The sequence below is a fragment of the Lepisosteus oculatus genome, chromosome 20 (assembly GCF_040954835.1).
Source record: "Lepisosteus oculatus isolate fLepOcu1 chromosome 20, fLepOcu1.hap2, whole genome shotgun sequence".
Lineage (NCBI taxonomy): Eukaryota > Metazoa > Chordata > Actinopteri > Semionotiformes > Lepisosteidae > Lepisosteus > Lepisosteus oculatus.
The window spans coordinates 11,676,526-11,688,734 of record NC_090715.1 but is presented as its reverse complement, the minus strand read 5'-3'; the positions used below and the strand labels follow the sequence as shown (position 1 = coordinate 11,688,734).

The following is a 12,209-nucleotide window of genomic DNA, read 5'->3' as shown; positions in this document are numbered from 1 at the left end:
CACAAATGAAACCAATGTATCACCACGTTTGTTAAAAAATAGTGAAGATGAATAAAGCATACCTGGAATGTCTGGAACACAATTTGTGTCATATTTGTACTTTTATACATTATGCGCGTGTATACTGTATGTGAAGAAATATTTATCGATTCAAATACAGCCTGACACAGTTTCAGTAAATTCCATTTTACAAAGTACATAAGAAACGTAACAGGAACACAGCTGCAGCTCATCACAGTAGTACCTTTGATGTAATTGAATTATTACTCTTCCTTTATAAACATTCTAAATTTCAGCATATTTTTCTTCAGCAGAATACAAATACAGTGTAGGTTCATGCTCACACACACTCAATATGTGCATGTATAAAAGCAACAATAGGTCTATAAGCCTCACATCCCACGTACAATCTGCTGCTTATTTCAGTGTTTCAGGTGTGTTTGTTTTGCGTATTAGCTAATAACGCTCCATATCTGAAGAGTCAGGAGGGGAAGGAATCATGTAGTCCCCAAGGAACTGAGGCAGAGCGATTGGAGGTCTGGAAAGCTCATCATTATGCTGTTCCTGTCTCTTTAAATCCAGGCAGGCGGGGGTGAGTGCTGTGGAACAGTCCTCATTTAATAAGCAGGTTTTATAAACACCAGAAAGAAGAGACCCCAGATAGGGAAGAAAGCAGGAGGAAGAAAGACAGACAAGAGCCTAAATTGTTCTCTTGTCAGGACCTCTGGATCTGTGACAGCTTTGGCAGTAGGCTTGGGCATTAGATAACAAGGAAAAGGGAGAGAGAGAGAGAAGAAAATCAGATCAGTTGTTTGGTGTTGAGGTGTGTGTATGCGTGAGCGTGTGTGTGTGTGTGTGCGAGCGCGCGTGTGTGTGGAGAGAGAGAGACACTGCATTGCTGTCTCCAGCGTAGGCATTAGAGCCCTACTGGAGTCTCCCTCTCTCTCCGTTTCTTTCTCTCTCTCTCTCAATTGCTTTTTCACGGCTGAAGCCTTAGCCACAGTGCGCTAGGGCGTTCCGATGGACACTGCAGCAGATACCTGGACCACCAGATGGATTTTTTTAATGGATTCTGATCCTCCGATCGGCTTGTTGCTGCCTGGGATTCGAGCAATCTAGGTGGAGCCTGCTGCCTCTCCTGGCTTGGGAGAGAGAGAGGAAAGGGGGGTTGGAGGGGGAAAGAGTTCTGATTGTCGATGAACTGTAAGGCGCATGGCTTGTGGTATGTTGCTCAGTCCTAGCCACTCTCGGAAGAGACCCAGAAAGGAATAATATCAGAAATGGTCTGAGGCTCTTGTTTTTGCGGAGGGATCCTTCTGCTTCGGCCATCTGTTTTGGCTTGGACATTGTTTTCAATTTTACTTTTTTTTCTACCTTGGGGTGGGGGGGGGTGTTGTTGTTTTTTTTTTTCCTTTTGAGTTCTTTTCTTTTCCATTTCCTTTTTTTTTTGAGGGGGGGATTTGCAAGACCTATTTCATGCATGTCCAGTGGGGGCAGGTTCAACTTTGATGATGGGGGGTCATACTGCGGAGGGTGGGAGGATGGCAAAGCGCACGGCCACGGGATCTGCACGGGCCCCAAGGGACAGGGGGAGTACTCGGGGTCGTGGAGCCACGGGTTCGAGGTGGTGGGTGTCTACACCTGGCCCAGTGGCAACACTTACCAAGGGACTTGGGCACAGGGCAAAAGGCACGGCATCGGGGTGGAGAGCAAAGGCAAATGGGTATATAAAGGCGAATGGACTCATGGATTTAAGGGACGTTACGGGATCCGGGAGAGCACGGGCAGCAACGCCAAGTATGAGGGCACCTGGAGCAACGGCCTGCAGGATGGCTATGGCACGGAGACCTACTCCGACGGAGGTAAGCCAAGCTGCATGACTTCCTGTGTGTGCCGGGGCCAGACTCGTGTCAGGCAGGCAGGGGCTGTTGTCTGAATGCTGACTAGGCGGCCGGGGGCTTCTTCTAAAGAGCCTGCTAAGTTCATTGATGAATTACTTTTTTGGAGCGTCGAGAGGCGAGCTCCTGTTTGCGTGGGGAAGTTTTGGGTTTGTCCTTTGCCCCAGCCTGTGCCTCGCCCCCCTGTCTTGCCCTCCTGTTTCCCCTCTATCCACAAGCACAGCCAGCCCCTTCTCTCTCTCCTGCTGCAGCCTGGAGAAGACGGGAGGCCTGAAATAAGGCCATCTGGGCTGCAACTACAATTCCAGGTCACCTGCAGTGCCTTATGCAAACTGGGTAAATAACAGTTGGATTGAAAAAGAAAGAATCCCAATCGCAGCAGCCTTCCTGTAAGGAATAGTAATTGGAATGAGATAGGGCAGATCCGTCACGTCCAGACTTGAAAATCATGCCAAAATGATCCCTTTTCACTCTTCTGAGCCCTGTTGGCTTCTGACCAGACCTTAAATGACACCCGTGTAAGATGGGGAGTGGAGTGGGACAAAGGAAAGCAAGAATTCACCTCGTGCCTGAGGGGCGATGTCCCCGATTTCCTCAATTAAGGCCGCGATCACTCCGCGAGCATGGGGACCCCTGAGACAACAACCTACCGAGTCAGGTTCCGCAACAGCAATGCGTAGGCCAGGCTGACGAGTGGATAAAAGAGAGGTGGGAGCTCCGCAAAGACTGCCGGTGTGGTGGAAGTGGGGGAAAAAAGACAAATTCTAGCAGCTTGTGTCCGGGGATCAGACCTTCCTGCCTTTGGCCTGAACACACGTGCTTGCCGAATTGATACTGCGATGGGTTTTCAGTGTCAGGGAGGCAGAAAAGGTGGGTAGGTCTGTTTGGTTTTTTTGGGGGGATGAGCCCTGTTTTGTGCTAAAACTGGGGTCTGTTGGAGTAGTAGGAGGGGGGCAACAGACCGCTGCTCAGGCCTCAGGCTAAGTGCCCTCCCTGCTGGATGATGGCTCAGATGCCCCAGTCAGAAAGTGCTAGCAGCTTCCACATCTCAGCAGTTGTCAAACTGCACATGTCCATCCAGCGTGTGCTGGATTATTAGAATGGAAAAATGCTGCAAACGGCAGATGTCTTACTGGTCGTATTTGCAGACTTGAGATGCATTCCCAAGCAGGTGCGTATGATCGGGGAATCTCACTTCAGCAAGCAGGCGGATATATAGGCCAGTAGCGTTTTTAATTCAACTCCCAGCCTTTGCTGGAAGCTGATCGGCAGTATTACTGTCATGGGAGGAGCAAGAGAGATAACAGCAGCAGAGAGGTAGTTTTCATATAAAAAAAAGCTACCGTTCTTTTTCTGGTGTGTTGTACTGTGTTTTTGTACAGTAGTTCTAATATGCAAGTTATAATCTGTTGTGATTGATGTAATTTGTGTGGTTATCAGCCACACATGTATACAGTTTATATTTGTGTGCATATGCTTAAAATTATGTGAGACTGTGTGAAACAAGATATTTTATGAATGGAGCATTTAGTATATAGATTACTATATTTATTACAGTAATAATACAAAGCAGTGGACAACTTATGTGATTTTGAAGCCAGTTAGTATATCAACTGTGTATTATAGATTACATTCTCTGGAGACATGATCACTTGGAATTCTTAACATTTATTGTTGCTTCAAAGTTTCTATAGTTTACTGTTTAAGCAAAAAGAATATTTCAGTTATTTGGTTATGTCAGTAAAATTGCTTGATTACTGCCAGATTTAAATGAGATGGATTGCCTCTTGCACTGCAGCACAGCAGTAGCAACTTTGTACAGTAAGTTACCTTGGAAACAGATGCAGATACATCTATTGGGTCAGCAGGTCAATCAGACTCAGTGCTCCACGCTGTGATTGGCTCCCTGATTTGTCTAGTTTCAGTGTTGACTTAGTTTGGCGCAGATCTGTAGTACTTCGTCAGGAGAACTCAAGAGATGAAGCATCACTGCGCTGTCACCACAAGGCCAAACACTTTCTTTTCACTTCAAAGACGGAGATATGGAATGGCTGGCCTCCACAGATGAAATAAGACACAACATCAGTGCAAAGCACAGACATTTTCATTGTTTTGCAAAACGATCCCTTTAACGAAGGACAGTATATAAAGTCAGGCGAATGTTTGAAAATAAAATACCATATACTTTATTTTCAAATATATAATATATTTGTATTTGTATACAATGTGTACAAATGTATTGCACCCCTTCTGACTTCACACCTCTTGATTGGCCTCTCTTTCTGTCCCCTGCTCCCGCCTCTCACTCCTCCTCCCTCTCAACCTTTGTTCTCCCGCTACTTTACCTTTGCCTACTGCCCTGTCTCTCTCACACCTGAAGAAGGCTCCACGGCCGAAACGTTGTGTTCTCTTTCTTCTTTTTTTCAGCATGGAATAAACCTATTACTTGTTCCTTATCATATATATTGTATACTGTATAGTCTACAAAGAGAGACACTGACTACCGCTCTACAAGAATAACCTCATCCCTAACAAAGACTGAACAACACCCTTTTTTTCCCAACATTCACATAATTAAACATGGAAATGAGGAATTAAAACCTTTCAGATATGTACATGAAAAAAATGTACCTGCAATTCAGAGCTCTGTTGTTAAGCACTGTGCACAGCAGAGAGACTGAACATATTCTATGCATTTATATATCCAACGCTTTGTTGGCTTTTTAAATTGCTTCCCAACATTGTCCAGAAGATGTACATGCTGTGTCAAACATAAGCACCTCACTCTTTTTCACAAAGTAGCCTCTTCCAGCTCACCAGTTCTCATTTAGAATTTATAGTTTGTTTTTACATCCTGCACCAAAACCCCACACTTGTCTACATTAAACCTCACCTGCCTGGTATTTGCCTAGTCTTGAATTTTATTGAATCTTTTTGAATTGCATTTAACTGCTTCTATAGAGTTTTCCTAATTAAATATCGCCTGCAAATTTGACAAGTTTAATAACGCGCCAGAATAGATAATTGATCTAAATTAGCACGTGCAGTGGTCTTATTACAGATCCCTGTGTTACTCCATGAATTACATTGCCCCAGTCTACATACAGTATTCAACCCTTATCTGTACCCACTGCAGGTGTAATATAGTGCCTTGTTGGAAGTCTATCGGCTAGGGACTTGCATGGGTGAGCATAATCATATGTCCCTTTGTTGAAAAGGACACCAGTTACAAACCTTTTGAAGCAAATTTACACCCCAACATTTGGCCTAATAAATCACAGTCACACATGTACCCTCTTCAAAACCAGTAATACCAAAGTACAGTGATATTCACAGTCGCATGTCATTTCTGGATGATATTTCATTATCCGGAAGTGGGGATTACATAGAATTACAGAAAGACTGTCAAACAATTGAATCAAACAAAAGGTTTTCAAATTCCGAAGGAAGAGGGAAAACACCCACTGGCTCTGCAAATGTTTTCCTTGCAAAGCATTCTAAAGTGAATATAAAGGAGGTAGCAACAATTACCAGAAAACACAGTGTGCACTGGCTCAACAGTTAAAGCCCAGCTGTAGGACCTGTGGTGACGCAGCAGTTTCTGACTCAACACTCCTAGCTGCTGTTATGGCATGGAGAGTGTGTGTGTGCTTTTCACTACCGCACAGGTGATGTGAACCTAGCTAATTCATAGCACCATGGGGCGATTAAACATCCATAGCATGTCAACAGAGAGCAGGAAGAGAAGGAGTTGGAGGGCGATGAGCCTGAAGTGGACTATCTGTCCAGTTAGGGGGTGCTGTAGCACTCTGACAGAAATATCTGCTTTATGGGAAAATACAGAGCTAGGTTTCAAATGACTTTTGCAGCTCATTTAACATGCATTAAGGTTATTTTCTATGATATTCAATGATTTTTTTAAATGAAGTATAAAGGCTTTCACTCCACCTCCCCAGTAAATCACAGAGGCGGTACAAAGTCTCCAGTACTATAGGAACCTTGTTACCTTAAGGGCAGGTTCAGTACCTCTGCTTGTGAGTCAGCTGTGCACAAAGCAACCTTATCCCCGAAGCTAACCGTTTTATTCTGCCCTGCGGAGGGTGGAATACAGAATTCAGTTTTCAATGCAAAAGCACTGAAAAGCACTGACAAGCATTACAAAGTTTGTTGGCAAGCAGCTTTTTGCTTTAAGAGCATTCTGCAAGGCACAGAAATATGAAGACATAAAGTATAGTGCAAAGTAAAATGCACTCTCACTATTTGCCTATGTATATTTCTCCTTCCTGTGGTACAGCATGGTTACTGTGCAGCTCTTGGAGTAAAGGAGAGTATTCCTGAATCTGCTTGCACTGGTTTTCCTTTCTTTGTGCTCTGGTCCTGGTGTCTGTGGGAATGGAGAGTTGAGCTTTGAGCTTAAAGTAGTTGGTCTGGTTATGAGCATGACCATCTAACCCACTGGTGACCCAGGGCTCTGTGCCGTTCTGAAATGCTTTTATTTACAGAAGACCTTCAAGAGATCTGAGCAGGGAGACACAGTCATCCTCTCAGAGATCAATTCTGAAGCACGTGCCATTTCTATGAGCTTTTAGAATCTTTTACTTTTATATTCAGAAACAGCATGAACAGACTGGTTGTTACCATACATTTGGTGCTACTGTAGAAAAAAAACATTCTGAATCAGCTGTCAAGCATTCCTTAGCCTAATAAAAGACATGTCCTTCCAGTGTTACATGACAAACACACTGCCTGTTTTATTAGAATAAAAGGATTATGTTTAAATCAATTATCCAGGCCAATACATCAACTTTCAATCTGGTGGATCTCAAGCGGCTCTACCATCTACCATGAAAAGTGTGCAACATTGTGACCAGTTATTACCAGAATTAACTTAAATTCATTTCCAATATATCAAGAGAGCAGCGAGGAAACAATTACACAAACAAGACTTTCCTGACCATACACATTTCCTTTTCAATTGTGACTCTGGTATACTTTTAGAATTGTGTATGGTTGCTGATCCAGTTTACTTGAAGAGATCAAATGGCATCATTTACAGTAATTTAACAGATATTGTTAAATATGTATATATTTTAATAAGTCCTTCTTACCGTCAGTGCAGTTTCACAGGTATCCAACCTGTCCATCATAGAAGCTAGCCTGACATACAGCGAGGAGTGCAATCGGATGATTCAGATGGGTAGAAACATCAGAGAGAGCTTGGATGTGGAATGATGTTGCTTCAGTCAATATACGAACATTTTTCCAGGAGTCTGGTTTGTCACTGTGGGGAAACAGTCTGACCACTTCATTTACAATGGTGAAGACAGTGTGCCAACAGGGAAAATAAGAGCCTGAGCCCTGCAAGTATCAGATAATAGTGATTACTTTTCCCTGTTGTTATGGATGGCTTTTAGCTGGCCTCAGAATACATAATAATCAGGTACTGGTTGCCTGCATTGAGCATCCTTAATGCATTGTGACGTTTGAGAAAAGCTTCATTCATGGGCAACAGTAAATTAAACATACTGAACAAGAGGCTAAGAGAATGTTTTGGGAAATCTCATTTACTCTGACTGGTTATACAGTATACTGTATAACAGACAAGAAGTGTCTAGGTTAGTGCTTTTATCCCTTCACAATGCACTACATCAGAGCAATAATGCTTTACCATTCACTGGACATCCTGTGCTCTGCAGAGAGTCTAGTTTTTGTCCTGGAGAGCTCAACTTTTTATAATTGTATACTGTAAGTGCATTTTATTAGGAACTAGAAGCTTTTTTCTGGACCTGTTGTGATGTGTCTAACGTTTGTGGTGGTTTTGATGTAACCTACATTTTCGACATGCTCCCAACATCGGAATTAACAAGAAACTGCAAAGCTGTCTGGATTAATGAAGAAAGTAAAGTCATTGAGAGCTGGAACTGGAATCAAAACCAGAACATCCTGTAGCTCTTCAGGACCAGGTTCAGCCTCCTTGCTCTGAGCTACTTTCCTCTTATGCTGTTGAGCGATTTTTCTCCATGAACAAAAGAAAGAAAAGAAATCTATTCTGTGGTGCAAGTGCTGAGTTGGTGAAAAAGGGTATTAATAACTCATGGAGGAAACCATCCAAAGGCACTTTTTTGGACACAGCAGAGATGCACAGGAGTCCCAGAGAGCCATGAGTATAAAGTGAACCCACTGAAGCTTTGCTCTAAACTGACCACAGAAGAAAAGGCTGAGTATGTGGAGAAGCTAGAGGTATTGAATTAAGAAGACAGAACACATATGTGCTTGTGTTCTTGTGGAGCTATAAGAACACAAGAACAAAACAAGGGCTGCAAACAGGATTAGGTCATCTAGCCCATCTTGCTCATTTAGAAATGTAATAGGTAATTGAATATGAAATTGGATCTAATTTCAATTGCTTCTGAGAGAAAAAACACTGAGAGTTTAGGACTTTCAGGAGAGTTTCAGATTTCTTTGAAAAAATAAATTCCCATTTATTTTCCAATTGAGACTCCTGGTCTGACTGAGAGTGAAGTAGTCTTCCTGGTCCTAAACATTCTATGAATAACATCCCTAGTTTCCTAAAGGACAATAAAAAACACTTTTATTAGTGATTTATTATTTTTAAGCCATTTTAATCCTTGTAATATCTAAGTGTTGGTTATTGCTAAAATTATTCAATGTTGATGGTGCTCATTCTATAACATGGGAGCTCCTTCTATAAAACCCTACTGGAAATATTCATTTAGCACATTTGCATCTTTTTATTTTTCATCTCTCCGTGTTACCTTACATACCATTTACATGAACTTTTCTTTTACTGTTACAGCGTGAAAAGTTGTATTTTCCGTCTCTCCCTGGAGATCTGTCTTTCAGTTGCTCCTGTAGCTCAATGTACTGGACTCTTTGTCAGGCGTTGCTGCGAAGCGGCTGGCTTGGACCCCATGAGGGGCGGTAGCAGGTCCATCCCCAGAAGGGTTCCGTTAGGTACAAATGTCCGAAAAACGATAAGCGAAGCCGTAGCCGAGGGGTGGAGTGAGAGGTTCAAGAGCCAAAGAGTCGATCCGAAGAAGAGCGTCTTTCCGAAAAGGCAGGACGCAGGTTGAGCTCGGGAGAGGGACCCTCAACAGCAAGTGGAGACTGAGTGGAGTGAGGGGGTATAAATAGGGAAGATCGCGTGGAATGCTAATTGATTAATTAGTGCGTGACTAATACGGTGAGAGGTGCTTGTGGGTATGCAGTGATGTCTAAGTGCTCACGTGCGGTTCGTGACACTGTTCTTCGGTTGTTAAGTCTTTTTAAACAACCTGAGTGCTCTCTTAACTTTCAATCATGTCTTCATTTCAGCATTATTTAGGCCATATATTGCAGATCTGAATGTATGTGTATTACAGACAAGTTTCGTTTGAACCTTAATCATTACAGTATGTGTTTCACCCTTTTTACAGTATAGTGACTCTTTATCCATCTGTACCCAGTTTACTGCTTGTAAGTACTGACTCATCCCTTAATAGTCTGCTTTCGTAATACAGTGAACAATAATTTTAGACATTCAGATTCTTTTCGATAACTCCATAATAATGTCCAGATTGCCTTCATCACCTGATATGAGATTTTTCCAAAGTAGCGTCCCTTCAGTGTGGTATTGTAAAATGAACTGGTTTGGAAGGTTTCTAAATTTCTTTAAATATTCCTTAGTTTGGATATAGTCTTCGAATGCTTCAGATGATGTATGAATTAGACCAAACTGCAATTTTCATACTGTATACGTTGTGAACAGGTCTAACTTAAGGACTGAACTTCAGCACCATGGACAGCTCTGCATGTGCTTTTGCAGTCTGTAGCAGGAAGAAAAATGTAATACTCTCCCTAACTGAGCTACACACATTGTGGTTTTTGTTTCTGAGCTTTAGAGAGTTTTTCTGGAGGGAATGCAGGTAACAGAAATGAATTAGCCTATATTGCAGTGCAGTTCACCATTCAGCTCTTGGCAGTTCTTTCTTCCAGCTTGCTATTAAGATCCTTTTTTCTAAATGCAAACAACTTTTCTGCACATTAGACTTGCTTGAGGGCAAAGACACTGAAAGAAGCTCTATTCCTAGAAGCAAAGGCCTCAAGGTTCACTGGGGCAATTCCTTTTCATGGTCCATTTTCTGCAATGCTCAGAGCTGTCGTTCTGTAGCACATAATGTAATAACAGCAGGACTCAACTGGGCGGCAAGGGCTCACAAATAAGTCATTTAACCACAATAGTGTGCTAAAAAAGACTGTTTTGTGTTTTTAAGAGTAACCCATTTGTTTATTAGATTTTAAATAACCTCGGAATGATTTTGTTTTTAGAACTACAGTAGCGTTTCTATGGGTTTTGTTGAGGAACGTGATCTCAAGTGAAAAACATGTTCTTCCGCACAATACTGAGCCGGGTGCCAGTTTCATGACAGGCTGTGGCAAAGTGATGATCAGGAGAGAAGTGAAGCTGCAGCCTGGCTGCGTGGTCTGTGGGATTACTGCGCAGCTGAGCCCGAGGAAGTGACTCATGAAAAGGATTAAGGTGTTTTGTGGGCTCCTCGGTGTCCTCATCCAGGCTCTAGCATAGTCCAGCAAGAGGTGAGGATGCCGTTACTCCATTTGAGGTGGCACAGTGTCACGAGCTCTGTAAGTTGGCAGGGGATCGGTACATGTACACAAGGAGACTAAAGGTGCAAAACAGTGAATGGTTCTCTTTGTGCCGACACAGGAAAATTAAGCTTAGCTCTACCCAGGTTCTAACTAGGCTTCTTCAAAGTTCTTAAACGGGGCATCAGTATCAAAACGATAGTCCCAGATTCTTTAGTATTTTATTAATCCTTTCTTTTTTGTTCCACTTATTGACTCCTTTTCACTATTGCTCTCCTACAGTGCCCGGAGGCAGGCAGCAGATGTAGAAAACCCCTTCTGCAGCCTTTGTTTCCTGTTTATTTGTCATCACTTGATCAATCCCTGTTCCTTGACTGGTCAGGTGACTGTCAGCAATAGGTCATCCCCCAAAGGCTTCTGGGGAATGTATTAGGAACAAGACCCTCCATCTTGCCCTGCTATTGCTCTGTCACAACATAATGTAGAAAAGTGTAGAATTCAAGTTAAGGTAAGCTAAAAAATACTGTACATTAAAACTATAATATGTAAAAGTATGACCTCATTTAGAATACAGTGTACAGCTCTAGTCACCATGATGTAGAAGAACATTGCTACTATGGAATCATTTGGAAGGACAATGAGGTTAATTTCTGATTTTAAAGGAGTGTCAGACAGGCTGAACCAACCAAACCTCTTTAATCTTGGACAGAGAGAGGAGCCTGTGAAAAGACTTGATAAAAATGTGAAAGATATTGATAAAGTCGACCTCGAGTACTACTCCAAGACCACTCATCAACCTAAGAGCTGAGGACATGAGTGTAAATTAAAAAGGAGAGCATTTGAAAAAACTAAGATGGGGGGAAATGGTTTCCTGTCTTTTGTAATCTTTCTCGTGTAAAGAAGGTGATGGTATAGCATTGGGCATGTTTATACTATATTTATCTCTTATGCAGCTGTAACTTATTGATTGCTTGGGGTAATTGTTAATTTAATGAATGAGAAAACTGTAAATCTATAAGAGATATATCCCTGCTGTATAGACAGACATTCTGCATTACAGTATACTTTTAGTCTATGTCATCATTTTCAATAGATTATACTGTAAATGCTAGATACTCAGAAGGTGCCTGAATATATAAAATAACTCAATGCTCAGGTCATTTGGGTCAATAAACATTTAGCAGCTAAACAAGCAGGAGCTGCAGCTACTAAGTTAAGGTCTTACAAGCTATTATAATAAGTCGAGACCTTGTGGGATAAGTGGGTGTCAGGATTTTCTGTAATTCTTTTCAGTCCTTAGTCTTTGCCCCCTATTGACAAATATTTCTGCAGATAGACTTATTTCCTGTGATTCGAATTCCATTGTACAAAAAATAAAATCACAAATAAAACATTGCACAGTGAGGCTGCCAATGCAGGCCGACGTGCGAGAGGAATCAGCTGTCAAGCTCCATGAACAGCCGGGTGTATATTCAAGGTCTTGCAGAGTTTAGTTAGATAGAGTCTGAGCATGTGCAGTACGAGCAGACTGAGCTGCTGTGTGTGAGTGACGTGCACGTACTGTACATGTTTTCAAATTAAATAGCATGTGTGAAGACAACTGAACGGATTATCAAGGTGTGGACTTGCCTGGAGCTGCAGTATCATGCTGGCTGTTCTGTCACGGCTGCTGTCTGACTTCAGAAACACCCTTGATAACGTCCACCT

The 12,209-nt window shown here is 42.3% G+C and overlaps 1 protein-coding gene across 1 annotated transcript in view; it reads left to right on the top strand.

The window, feature by feature from the left end:
* The first annotated feature begins 613 nt into the window (after positions 1–613).
* The window catches only part of jph3b (junctophilin 3b), a 58,484-nt gene continuing 46,888 nt past the window's right edge, over positions 614–12,209 (top strand). Inside the window, exon 1 of the mRNA XM_006641189.3 lies at positions 614–1,862. Coding sequence (XP_006641252.2) covers positions 1,481–1,862 — 382 coding nt within the window. The 5' untranslated portion in view covers positions 614–1,480. The remainder of the gene's footprint in view (positions 1,863–12,209) is intronic.